The sequence below is a fragment of the Bombyx mori genome, chromosome 25 (genome assembly GCF_030269925.1).
Source record: "Bombyx mori chromosome 25, ASM3026992v2".
NCBI lineage: Eukaryota > Metazoa > Arthropoda > Insecta > Lepidoptera > Bombycidae > Bombyx > Bombyx mori.
The window spans coordinates 6,683,121-6,696,639 of record NC_085131.1 but is presented as its reverse complement, the minus strand read 5'-3'; the positions used below and the strand labels follow the sequence as shown (position 1 = coordinate 6,696,639).

The 13,519-nt window shown below is 38.1% G+C and overlaps 1 protein-coding gene across 3 annotated transcripts; it reads right to left on the bottom strand.

The window, feature by feature from the left end:
* Positions 1-5,372: 5,372 nt before the first annotated feature.
* LOC101743776 (PR domain zinc finger protein 5) lies at positions 5,373-12,562 on the bottom strand. 3 transcript variants are annotated; one of them, XR_009976625.1, is made up of 4 exons: positions 11,320-12,562; positions 10,741-10,973; positions 9,897-10,498; positions 5,373-9,229 (listed from the first exon to the last, which is right to left on the bottom strand). XR_009976625.1 is itself a non-coding variant. In XM_004924438.5 (3 exons), exons 1-3 carry the CDS (start codon positions 11,424-11,426, stop codon positions 9,027-9,029), a joined length of 912 nt encoding a protein of 303 aa, XP_004924495.2. In that variant the 5' UTR covers positions 11,427-12,562; the 3' UTR covers positions 5,373-9,026. The 3 variants fall into 3 exon arrangements, 1 of the variants encoding a protein (XP_004924495.2); XR_009976624.1 differs by lacking the exon at positions 10,741-10,973 and adding an exon at positions 9,334-9,744; XM_004924438.5 differs by lacking the exon at positions 10,741-10,973.
* Positions 12,563-13,519: the final 957 nt, after the last annotated feature.

Sequence of the window (13,519 nt, the reverse complement as noted above, 5' to 3'; positions counted from 1 at the left end):
ACAATCGAAACTATAGTCGCGGGTCGTTCTTATCTGTGTTGGAGACACAGAGTTACACAGAGAAACTTTCAGCTTTTATAAAATAACGATGGTCTGACCGTCGGGGGCTCTTGCTCTTTAAAGCACATTTCGATATACTTGACTGCTCTTCGAATTGTTCTGATAGAAACAAATACGTTGGATGCAGACTCTTTAGCTTAGCTCTTTAGCTTTAACTTACTGCTAGTAGCCTCGAGGGTTTGTATTGACTTCACCGAATGTGTAGGTAAGCTCACGGGGGCCGTTTTCCAATTACAGCACAAGAGCGCATTATGCGGCATAATGCTCAACCAAGCTTCAGCATAATTCGGCATTGTGCGTCACTGAGTCGCATTATGCTCTGTAATTGGAAAACTACCATTAAGTAATGGTTAATTACAGAGGATAATGCGACTCAGTGACGCACAATGCCGAATTATGCTGAAGCTTGGTTGAGCATTATGCCGCATAATGCGCTCCTGTGCTGTAATTGGAAAACGGCCGGGGTCAGCCTAAGACTTTGCTATTATCGCCCCTAACAAGAGCAATGCTTCGCTAAATCTGCCACAGGATCGGAATCGCGGGCTACTGAGAAGTCGTCGTGGTCCATAAGGTTAAGACGCTCGGTGCATTTGTAACAAGCGACACAATTGTGCCCGTGCTCGAATCTAGCAGGCAGGTACATACCAATTTTTTTAGTGAAATACGTACATAACATACGTTCATGAGTGACTTCCACGGTGAAGGGATAACGTCGTGTAATAAAAATCAAACTTGCAAAATTATAATTTGCATAATTACTGATGATACGACGTCTTGTGATATCGCAAGAATACTCTCCACCAGCCTGCTTACTTCAACCGTGAATCAGCAATGCTTTTCAGTTTGAAGATAGGGTGCTGTTGTACTGTAAAAAATGAGACCTTAGAACTCATGTCGCAAGGTAGCTGGTGACATTTACGTTGCAGATGTTTATGGCTCGTCCAACTATCTAAGCAATAAAAATAAAAAAAGATCCGGAAACTCAGTAGGCTGTATCTGTGGATTAAGTTGCCCATCGAACCAGTAGCGTAGCTACCTAGGGGCCAGGCGGGGCAGTGCCCTGGGGCCCTCAAGCTCAGGGGGCCCTCGAATCCTTACCAGAAATCTCGATCAAACTGAACTTTTGGAAATTTTTCCTATTTTTTAAATAAATATGACAGGCTGCAACCCCACTTTAATCATAACAACTCAGTTGAGAGAAATTCAAAGGTTATGCATAGGAAATTCCCCTAAATTCTTACTGTAGGTTGGCAGTGTTGTCAATTTGACGGATAGTGATATGTGCGTTTTATTATTCTACGATGTGCGTTTTATTGTGAATTCGAGTTAAGCCTCGAAGGCTCCGTCGGCCGGGAATCCTTGAGGTGAGCTGCACCGTCTGGTTGTAGTGTTCACCGCAGTAACCCTTACCTCATCCATGTTTTGACCTCAGAGGGGATCGGACGCTTGGGCGAAGAGTGCAGGGGAGTTGCTTAGTGCGGTAGGGCCCTGAAAATATTCTTGGACCCGCGGTTTCGCAATCGTGGACCAGTCCCACATACCCGCGCGCACCCTAGGCGCGGGGACCTTGTAAGAGGTTCGGCCCCCAGCCCGGAAAAAAAAAGCCCGACCTTTATTTAATAAACCCTTGATTCTTCTCTATTTCGTTTTATTAGCCAAACCTACACCAAGTATTAATTGTAATTTGTGTTGTTACTGTTTAATATTTTTTATTACCTACCCTGCAGTGCACAGAAAAGAGCTGTAGCTTAGCATTTTTAAAGTATTTCATATTTTTATATTTATACTTACATAGCAGTGGGGCCCTATTTTTTAATTTGCCCCAGGGCCCTTGGTTACCTAAGCCGTTTTCCAATTACAGCACAAAAGCGCATTATGCGGCATAATGCTCAACTAAGCTTCAGCATAATTCGGCATTGTGCGTCACTGAGTCGCATTATGCTCTGTAATTGGAAAACTACCTGTATGTACTTAATAGTAGTTTTCCAATTACAGAGCAGTTGAGCATTATGCCGCATAATGCGCTCTTGTGCTGTAATTGGAAAACGGCCCTAGCTACGCCACTGCATCGAACCTTTTAACGGGTTCGACAAGAACCGCAACCGGTGCTTGGAATGCCCAAAAGAGCTGAGAGTGGTTTGGGAGGATCCGAAAAGACTTGTTTGGGGCGACGGGGGCTGTATGTTATTCGGTGGTTTGGATTGGGTATGTAATTCGCGACGACTACGTTAGGTTATCGTGTCAGCCGCTTTTTCGATGAAGGAGTATAGACAGATGTAATTAGCCTTACTGACAGGTCGCCATTTTGCTTTTCACTAGGTTAAAAACCTTCAGTTTGAGTGAACGGATGCTTCTTTTGCTAACGCGCTCTTCAAATGTTAAGTTTATGTTACGTTGTATTTGTGATTAAGGGTTTTTTTTAATCTATGCCTGAAGAGTTTTGTTATGAATACAAAAGCATATAAATATAAACGAGTTAGAGTAAACGAGTGGTTGTTTCATCTTACATCCTTACTACTATGATCACTGAATAGTAGTCTTAGTAAGAAATATTTTAAATCCATAATACTTATAGTTTTTTTAGTGGCTGTAAGGCATATTTTCAGCCTGCATGGGCACCATCCTGCCATAAAGCAGTAATTAAGGGTGGGGCGAGCAACCGCTTTCAGTACACAATTTTAACTTAGACCGCATGTGTCAAGGTGGATAACGGTATTCAGGTTTTGGTGGGCTCTGGTAACAACATAACAACAAGTGGCCCCTTTTCATTCACGTGTCTAAGTAATAAAATAACAATAAAAAGAATTGCCAATTATGAATATTCGTGAATAAAAAAAATTGTTTTATTTGAAGCAATACATATAGTTTGGTTTTAATCTGATTAAAGGTAAACAAAGACAAGATTAATACTGATTTAACCTTCTAATTATCATTGCTTCGCAAAATATTTTTTTTTTGATTAACAAATAGAATTAGAAAATCTTAGTAAATATTAAGCACATGGCAGCAATTAATATGCAACACATTAACTAATAACTGTTAAAAAAATCGCAGTTAAAAGTAGTTTCCTATAGTGCTCATAATTTTAGTGTTAAACTGGTCACTCACATTCGCACGAATACGCAAACCTGCAAGTGTAGGACGACATTTATTTTGCAAATGATTATGCAAAGTTTTCGCTTCATTCATGGTTTTCCAAGCTGTGTCGGTTTTTCAACGGACATCAAAGCACGCGAACCGCGATTATTCGTGTAGTCTCCCACACATTCGTGTGACCAGTTGCGCCCACGATTGCGAAGGTAACGGACGTTTCGCCATTTTCATAATTCGTGACGTCTACTGTGTAGCGTACCTTAATCATGGATTGGAACAACACTAAGGTGATGGAGTTCATTGAACTCTTGCAAAATGAATCAACCATGTGGGACCCTCAAAAGAAATCCCGTAAAAACAGAATGGCTAACGGCCAAGGGACGCCTGGGAAAGAATTAAAAACTCCCTTTCTCTTCAATGTTCTATTGGTGAATTAAAAAAGAAGAGAAATTCGTGAGACATTCGTAAACAAGTGTGGGAGGAAGCGAAAACGGGTTCCCAAATTGAGTACCGAACCCATTTGCACAGCCGCTAAGTTTGCGAATGAATGTATGACGGCCCTTCACATGCGCATGCATGGTCTGCGCATGTGAGTGACCGGAATTAGAAACTTTGCTTGCTTCAATTTATTCGATAGTAATAGAAGAGTAAGCTAGCAATAGGTACGAAAAAGTCTTAAAATGCCCATAGTTGAAACGTGTCTCTATTCACCGCGATTTACGGTATTATTTTTTGGAAAATCCAAAGGCAATTTTGGGATTCCCCAAGCATTGATTTTGTGTTGCCTGACTTTATACTTTACCTTACCTTTACACCTGCCTGTCGTTTTTAGAGATCACAGAGAGGAAGTTTAGCCTGATTTGTACATTGATCAAATATAATAGGTACATACTCATTTCTTAGCTCATTTAATTTTTCCTATCTATTAGCTGGTAGCTTATGGGGCTATTCCAGCTACGCACGGAAGTTAAAGTGATCTCACGGGCTCAACCTGAGAGATTTTTCTAACACTAGTCCTAGTGAGACGTCCGGTGCATTCGTATCGAGCGATGCACCGGTGTTCGAATCTCGCAGGCGGGTAGCAATTTTTCTAATGAAATACGTACTCAACAAATGTTCACGATTGACTTCCACGGTGAAGGAATAACATCGTGCAATAAAAATCAAACCCGCAAAATTATAATTTGCGTAATTACTGGTGGTAGGACCTCTTGTGAGTCCGCATGGGTAGGTACCACCGCCCCGCCTATTTCTGCCGTGAAGCAGTAATGCGTTTCGGTTTGAAGGGTGGGGCAGCCGTTGTGACTATACTGAGACCTTAGAACTATATCTCAAGGTGTGTGGCGCATTTACGTTGTAGATGTCTATGGGCTCCAGTAACCACTTAACACCAGGTGGGCTGTGAGCTCGTCCACACATCTTAGCAACAAAAAAAAAAAAAAGAATTTACTAGGATCCGATACCGGATCGGAATCGCGGACCACTGAGAACATCTGGCGAGAAACACTACTGTGCAGCTCGAGTGTGGGTTAATCCCTTACGTCTAGAAACTAGGTTGACTTGCAAACCAATTTTAGAATAAACTAGATAATTCTCATTTAGAATATCTCTCTACATAACAATATTTACGTTTTTATAATATTTGAGCTCTCGTTTTATTTTTTATCAACCCTAAAATGTTATTTACATACTTACTAATTAATAGTTACATTTATCAAATCATTCTGACAACATCAACAATTTTTTTTTAATGGCAATCTGCCGATACTTTCAGCAATTTCTGCCAGTGTCATGTTATGGTTATGGCTACACATGGAACATTGTCGAGCTATTTAAGCACACTTTATATTATGAAAAGTATCCAATTTTGGCAATATTATTGGTGCCTGCACGGAATAGATAAATAAGGTTGGAAAGGCCTTTGCTCTAATTTTGTATTAGAACCAGTGTCGCCGCTTCATCCCCACTATTCCACTTATTCCATATTTCTACACATACGCAAACTATGATTCCAAATATTTCGCACACAACAAAAACACCCATACATAAATCTCAGGGCAGATATTCGTTCGCAAAATAGCACTAAGCTCCCGTAGGCATATACACTCACACACGCAAAAAGGCAATAAAAATGTTCATACACGCTAGTGCTTGATAAAACCAATATTCTTTATAGATAAATTATCTGATGAAGGAATGGGGAAAAATGAAACATGAAATAAATATTGAAAAAAAACTATTTTACTTTTATTAATTACAAATAATCACTGTCCCTGGAATAAAACGTATTTGTTAAGCAGTTGGTGCTTGCTATTAATTGCGAATGAATTTTTCAAAACAAAGTGTAGCCTGATTTTTAAATGGTAAAATCATTTTCAGTAAAATGTTTAGAGCTAGTTAAATACGTCTTTGTCTCCAGTTTCCTCTACCTGTCACGTCAATCTATTGTTCCCTGGCGTTAGGTTCTTTAGGAAACCTAAAATTTATAATTTATTGCATAAGTCAAATAGCATTTTACTTAGATTTTAATACGTCTTAGACAATATAGTAAATACCCGTAAATGAGAGGTCTACATGTCCCTTTATATTATACCTTCACATTAATTCAGTGATAATCTCAATAATAATAATAATACATATTTAATTTACTCAAAATACGTCTCACTAAGAATATACTAGGTATCATTAATTAAATATAAAATAATACAAAAATTAACCATGTCAAATGTAAATATAGTCGAGAATTCTGTCGATGATTTTATTTCACCACATGGTCACCTCACTATCGACAAACTAGCGCCGTGTACCACGGCCAATCAGGGCAAAGGCCGTCATTGCAACAGCAATGACCCAAACGAACCCTACAGAGCACAGATTTAACAGGTTTGGAAATATTTTTGAATTTAAAAAACCATGGTTTTGTAGGAATGGTGGGTTGGCTTGAAGCATTTATGCCTCCCTTCGTCTTACTGGACTCCGTCCAGTAGGCTTGCCATGACTTACTTATATTAGACTTAGCAAAATGGAGTAAATCATAAGGTTAGACAGAGTGATGTTTTAAGTCGGCTAGGCTGCTGGAGATTGCGGCTTTGGCCAATGAATCAGCAATCTCATTACCTCTGATGCCAGAGTGGCCAGGAATTCATACCAATATAATGTCGATCTGCTTCTTCGAGCATGAAAACAAACAATTTTTAATTTCAGAGACTATTGAACTGCGGAGTTTATCCCTGAAAGGGTTTTTGACGATAGTGTCCAGGGCACTTCTAGAGTCTAAAAAAATAACTGCCCTTGTAATAGTGCTATGGGAAGAAACAAAATGACCTGCCTCTAAAATACCAATGCATTCCCCAGAAAACACAGATGTTTCCGGAGGGCACCGGAATTGAAGGAAAATGTTGGAATTTTAGTAATAAACTGAGACACCCGTCCCACTATGAGATGAAAGTTTCGAAGCATCAGTAAAAAACCTGTAGATTATCACAAGTTTTCACAGGAGATCCTTTAATTTTTAGATGTACATCTGGTATAACTCGATTACGAGAGAAAACGACAACAGAGCTCTTAGAGGCTGACAATTGGAGCCCATGAGCAGAAAGCCAATGATTCAGAGAATTGAGGGATATTTGCATGGATATGCCAGCGTCAACTATGGATGGGACAGCTGTATATATGCACAGGTCATCTGCATATTGTAAAATATGGCATCCGATGTTAAGTGACCTATGTAGATCAGATGTATAAATGTTGTACAGCAAGGGACTCAACACCGAACCCTGGGGGAGACCCCTCCAGAGCAACCTCGATGTGTGGACAAGATCACCAGGGATGTGTACGCTAACAGTACGGCCCGCCAGAAAATTACATTTGCAATGTTGCATCTTTACCGGAACACTCAGCTCACGTAATTTTCTCCTGAGCACGGAAAGAAGGACATTGTCGTATGCATATGAAATGTCTAGAAAACAGGCCACAACCGACTGGTTTTCACTGAAGGCAATTCGCGTATCAGAAATAAAGGTGCCGATGCTATCCAAGGTACTGAACCCCTTTCGGAATCCAAACTGAGAGTCTGCTATCATTTCTTTACTTTCCACATACCACTCCAACCTATTTTTAATTAAATGTTCAAGGATCTTGCCAATTACAGGGGAGAATGCAATAGGACGGTAGTGATCAAGACTATCAGGAGATTTGCCTGGCTTCAGAATGGGGATGATTAATTGAGATTTCCAAGCGTCAGGGATATAACCAAAAATAAAACATGTATTTATTAAATTTAGAAGGAACTGACGACTATGATGACCAGACATTTTGTAAAAAGAGTAGGGAAAGCCATGTAAGCTAGGAAACGAGTCTTGGACATATTTAAGTACAGAATTTAGCTCATTTATGGAGAAAGGTTCGTCTAAAGGATCAACAGCGAGTATATTAATTGCCAATGAGGGACATTCATCAATAAGAGGAGCATAGGCAGGAGCCAATCTGTTAATAAATTGTAGGGCGATGCTCCGTGAGATATTGGGAGAATTTTGAGGGGAGCATCCGCGTCTAAATTTTTTATAATTTTGCCAGACTATCCCTAGTCTGGCAAGACGGGGATGAAGGTGAGAGAGAACAAATTAAATTCAGCTTCTTTCCGGGATTTAATAAGGTCTGTGCATTCTCTGTCCCACCAGGGAGAAGATAATTTTCCCAAAGCTGAATTTTTCAAGGGAATACTCAGATCTGCAGCAGCTGAAATGGAATCTGAATACAAACCCAAACAAGCATCCAAATTGTCAAAAGAGATTTGGGGAAAGGAAAGGATTCTTTTTTCTAGATTCTGTTGGTAAATGTCCCACCTGGCGTCAGTAATGCGGTACTGCAATAAGGGAGTTCTATTTTTGCTGGGGAGAGACCTATTGGAAAAGGTAGAACAAATAGGGTAATGATTACTACCGTATGTTGAATTAAGACGTTTCCAGTCTAGGGAATTTACTAGAGTGGATGAACACAGTGTTAGGTCCACACAGCTTCTGCTTTGACCCGGTCTAGGGAGTCTAGTGGCCGTATAACCCTATTTCATCTATTAGCTCTGCCAAATATGTACCTGAAGCGTCACAATGGTCAGATCCCCAAAAGAAGTGATGACAATTAAAATCTCCCATAAGGATAATTGGGTTCAATAAAATACATAAATTTCTTAGGAAAGGAATACATATAGGGACAGAAGGAGGGAAATAAATGGAGATAAAATTAATACCAAGGATGTTAACACCAACGGCATTAATCCCGGCTCCATGAGGAGGAAGAGAAAGAGAAGAAGAAGGGAAGACATTATTGACCAGTATAGCAGCACCACCATACCCGTCATCACGGTCATCACGGTAGGTGCTATAACCTGTGATGTGAAATTGGAGATGTGGCAAGAGCCACGTCTCAGAAATTGCAAAGATCGCGGGATTATATAAATTGATTAAATGGAGAAAGTCATGTTTTTTGGGAGGGCGCTCCTGGCATTCCACTGCAAAAGATTTAGATCCATTATGGTGGGAAAAAATAGTGTAAATTATGTCATTGACAACGTGGTCAGGTAGGTCGATTTTTGTTAAAAAAAAGAAGCTAGTAGTTTAATTAAAGAGAAGATTTCACTAGAGGGAATATCCTCAGAAGGAGAAGAATTTTTACTGAGAGCGCAGCCATTAGCAGAGGAAGAAAAAGAGTAGGAATTAGTAATAGCTCTATGAGCTTTTTGATCATAGCCCGGCACGTGAGGGGCATGACTTTTAGGCTTCTGAAGGATCGTTTTTCTGTAGAAGGAAGAGGAAGTCTGAGGATGGAAACGTAAGGTCGAGGGGGCTGAAGGAATAATATGAGTTTATTATATATTATTATATTTTAGTCTTCTTCTTCATCCCATGTGCCACTTTTAAGTGTTGATGTAAATTAATGCTTGATTTAAAAATCTTGTTAGGGCAGTGAGGACATACTACAGTTGCACTCTCTGGAGGGTGAACATGCTTCATATGTTGGTGAACACAAAGACGACTTTTAAACTCTTTGCCACAAACAGTACACTTGTGAATTTTGTCACCTGAAATAAAAACAAATATATTGTATGATATAGGTACTGTAGAGGTCATCTGAAATTAATCATTTATCTTGGTTTCTAAATTTCTGCAAATGAAAAAAAATAACCTGAAACACATTGACAATTTTCTACAGTTGACCCCCACTAACTCTGCCTCTCTATAATCCATAAAGATACACTTAGAATACAGAGCCCTTGTAATCCGACATGACTATCACTGATTGTAAATCAAAAATAGATAATCTCATCAGTTAAGATTCTTGATCTTGCTAGGGCGAGATCAGTGTTACCGACTTCGGAAGTAATCAAGCATGTTGCTACTGAAACACAGTTAAGTTCTCAAGATTTGGAAATCTAGTGCTGTGCAATGGATAGTGCAAAACTATTTTTTATTTATGATTTGTAGTTACAGTAAAATCTTTGATTTGTAATTTGGGTGATTATAGTCTTCTTTTTTCAAAAATTGCAGAATATGGAGGGTATCCTACAATTCGTCAAATTCCAAGTCTGATACCACCCTGCAAAATGTTTGTCAGATTACTGGAAGTCCACTATATGTTGATATATTTTAATAATTTTAACTTTGTTATGAAATATGCACTAGATCCAAGCAAAATTAGATAGTTTTTAGTACTGATTGATTAGGTAGGAATTGATTTTGTTAACTCACCACTCGGGTGCACATTTCTTTTATGGTTGGCTAAATATTTAAGAGATCTAAACTTTTGCCCGCAGAGTTCACACTGCTCAGAATCTTCAACAGCTTCATGCACTAATTTAATATGCTCTTTTAGAGTAAGCTTTGACTTGAAGGTTCTGTTACAAATCTGACATGTTAAATTAATTTCAGGCTTCCTATGTTCTATATCCACATGTTCCCGCAGTGAAAATTTTGGCACTTCCACAACACAAACCGGACAAGCTACAGTATCTAATAGATTTTCAGGATTCTTTAATATCTTGTCCACTTCTTTCATTATTTGTCCCATTGATTTTTTCTTAGTAGTTTTTAGCAGAGGACGACATTCTTCTCTATGGACTTGTAAAAGTTTGCGTTCTTGAAAAACTGTCTGACAGATGTGACATTTGAAAAGAATTTTTCTATAATTGTGAACATTAACCATGTGAGCATTAATGGAACTTGAATCAATTTCACCTAAGCAATGAAGGCAAACCATTTTTCCAGTTTTGGGATCCGTTATTGCATCGGTGGAGTTGAATTCAATTGGATCTGTATTTGATTCTACACAAGTTGCAAGCCGAAGAAGATCCCTGAAATATGTTTATGTTGTTAAATTATTTTCAACAATCAATGGTCTTATTAGTTTTATGGATAATTTTTATTTTATTTTATTTTATTTTATTAGGAAGACAAACAGTGAACTTAAACTATATAAACTCTAAACTTACAACTAAACACCATTTAAATGTCCCTTAATGTAATGTCATGTTTGTGTAATGTAATGTTTTGAGCTTACAGTATTTTTTTTAAATATATTGATATGTCTAATTACCTTTGTTCTTGTCTCACTGTGAAATAACAAAGAATATTGTTGTTGCTTAGAATGAGAATGTAGACTTTTTCTCAAGCTAGGACCATTTATTCTGGTTAGTGCTTATGGGAAGTACTACAAATTGACAAAAACAACAAATGCAGCAGCAGGGTATAACTGTACATTCTCTCATTTAATAAGATTTCTGTTCTCCATTTCATAATATCTCATGTTTCAAACTGGTCCGATTATTGCTTCAAAGCAGAATTAATCATTATAGTATATTGAACACCTTCAGGGCGATGAGATGCTCCACAACAATAGTAACAGTATTTAAAAAATGAATTATAGAGATATTTACATTTAAATTATATGAATACTTTTCCTTTTTTTTTTTTATTAATGAGGAAATTTTGACAAGGTTGGTCAAGAAAGCCCTAATATATATCTTCTGTTTACTGCCTGGACAGACTGTTATTTTCATTTAGGCCGACCTGGTAGATTGTAAATCGATGGGCCATTATTTGCAATTCATCATTTGAATCTCAATCTGACCCTAGTGTAATTTTAATATAACTAGGGTCAATATTAATGACTTACATAGTATATCGCTCATCGTCGTCTTCTTCTTTAAATTCCAGTTTTACTGACGAATCTGTAGTATCGTCTAGCAGATCTCTTTCTATGTGATTAAAATCAATGTCCATACTGATTGATCAATGTAATTTTTCTTTTGATATTTTTGTTGAGCAATATTTAAGTTCTTGTGAACTAATATATAATAATATATGTTTCCGTGGCGTTTGTATTTTAAATTTTTTTTTTTAGAAAATTTCAGGTCTATTAAAGACTGGGGTAAGTATTATCAGAGAAAAATTTTGTAAGGTAAACAAATAAACATAAATTAGAGTTGTTCGATCAAATCCGATACTTTTGTGGATCGATACAAAGGAATACGAGACTTTTGTATCGATACAATGACTTTCTATACGATAATCGTTATAGTAAATCGATACATGTGTAATAAGGATCTGAATCTGATCAGTTTTTATTAAATTCTAAAAAAGTTTCACAACATTTATCAGTAATATTTATTTGCAACTTTCATACTGCATTCCTTAAGTATGGTCTACTACGAACAGGTTCATATTATATTAATATAAATATTTCTCTAGCGACAGATTTTTCAATCACTTGTTAAGCATCTAAAATTTCAATATGCCTTTCATTTCCGCATGGACTGTGTGTATTTGCTCTTTTGATTCACCAACATTTTATATTAATTATTTTGATGATATCTCTCGTATAATATTAAGTGTAGGTAGTATCTATGATGATACTTATGGCTCCCCAAAAAAGTTAATTATTGTTAAATAGGGTTTTTTTCACAAATTAGTAGATGAATTTTAATCATGAAAGTTACGATTCTGAGTGCTCATGCACACGAACGGCATGTTGTCAACGGCGCAGACAAATGCAGCCGTCGACCTATAGCGTCATTTGCAATGTAGCGTACTGTCGATGTCGCGTCCGCCATTTTGTCAGTCGACTGTATAGTTCAAGATTGTGTATGCGTCGGGAATATGTAAAATGATTTCTAGTGACGAAATTGATGTTGAATTGTTAATTATGGCCATCGAGAAAATTGCTTGACTGACTCCCAAAGTCCTATACTAAGTAAGCTGACGACGGCTGCCGCTGATCTTCACAGTTGGAATGTCGACGGCTGCAGTTATCTGTGCCGTTAACAACATGCCGTTCGTGTGTATGAGCGCTTACAACAAATTTGGCCAAATGTATACAAATAAACCACACTATAAAGAAATTGTATTTTAATTCTATTAAAAACTTGTTTTATTTATAAAGAAACACTTGATCTGATCCTGGAGCGACCCAAAGAATCATATCGAATCGAATCAATGGTATCGATCCTTTCCTGTATTATGGTCCATTGCATAGATAAAAAAAGTCGTGTGGCACTCGGAGACTGCCGCGGTAAAGCTATTGCAAAGCATTTTGTGGTAGTTTTCCAATTACAGCACAAGAGCACATTATGCGGCATAATGCTCAACTCAGTTAGTTTTTCAATTACAGAGCATAATGCGACTCATGACGCACAATGCCGAATTATGCTGAAGCTTAGTTGAGCTTTATGCCGCATAATGCGCTCTTGTGCTGTAATTGGAAAACTACCTGTATCAACTTATGCAATTACAATTAGACAATAATAAAAATAAGACCAGGCTATATTTATAAACATTAACAAAAGCAAAACATTAACTGTCCCCTTCACATTCATAAGCTAGACCGCGTGAGAGAGAGAGATGGGCAGACTTTTGATGATGCTCATGCAGTGCGACGTCACGTCGCACGCTTATTCACAAACACTACACCAGCGCAACGTGTGAATGTGTTGAACGCGAGCTTCATATTAGGCGTAGTAGGGGTGTCAGGTTATTTTCGTTACGGAATTTCTGCCGCACTCAAAGCCCGCGATAGAATCTATGCAATAGCTTAAAAATAATACACTGGTCCATTGCGATCTCGCTAAAAAGTCTGCACTACTACTACTCCACTCATCTTTTGAGATTTTACCAATCTATTGTCTATGAATAATTATTCTTGACCACTGAAAGAGCAGCGGCCGGCACCGTCTTTTTGAGGCAAAATATTACAAACTATTTTGAATCTTATCTACGTGATTAAAAAGTTCATAGTAATTTGAAGGCAAAGGAGGGGTAGCGTGGCGTCGCGAGGCTGCACGAGCCTTCTACCGACTAGTCAAAAGAGGCGCCGCGCG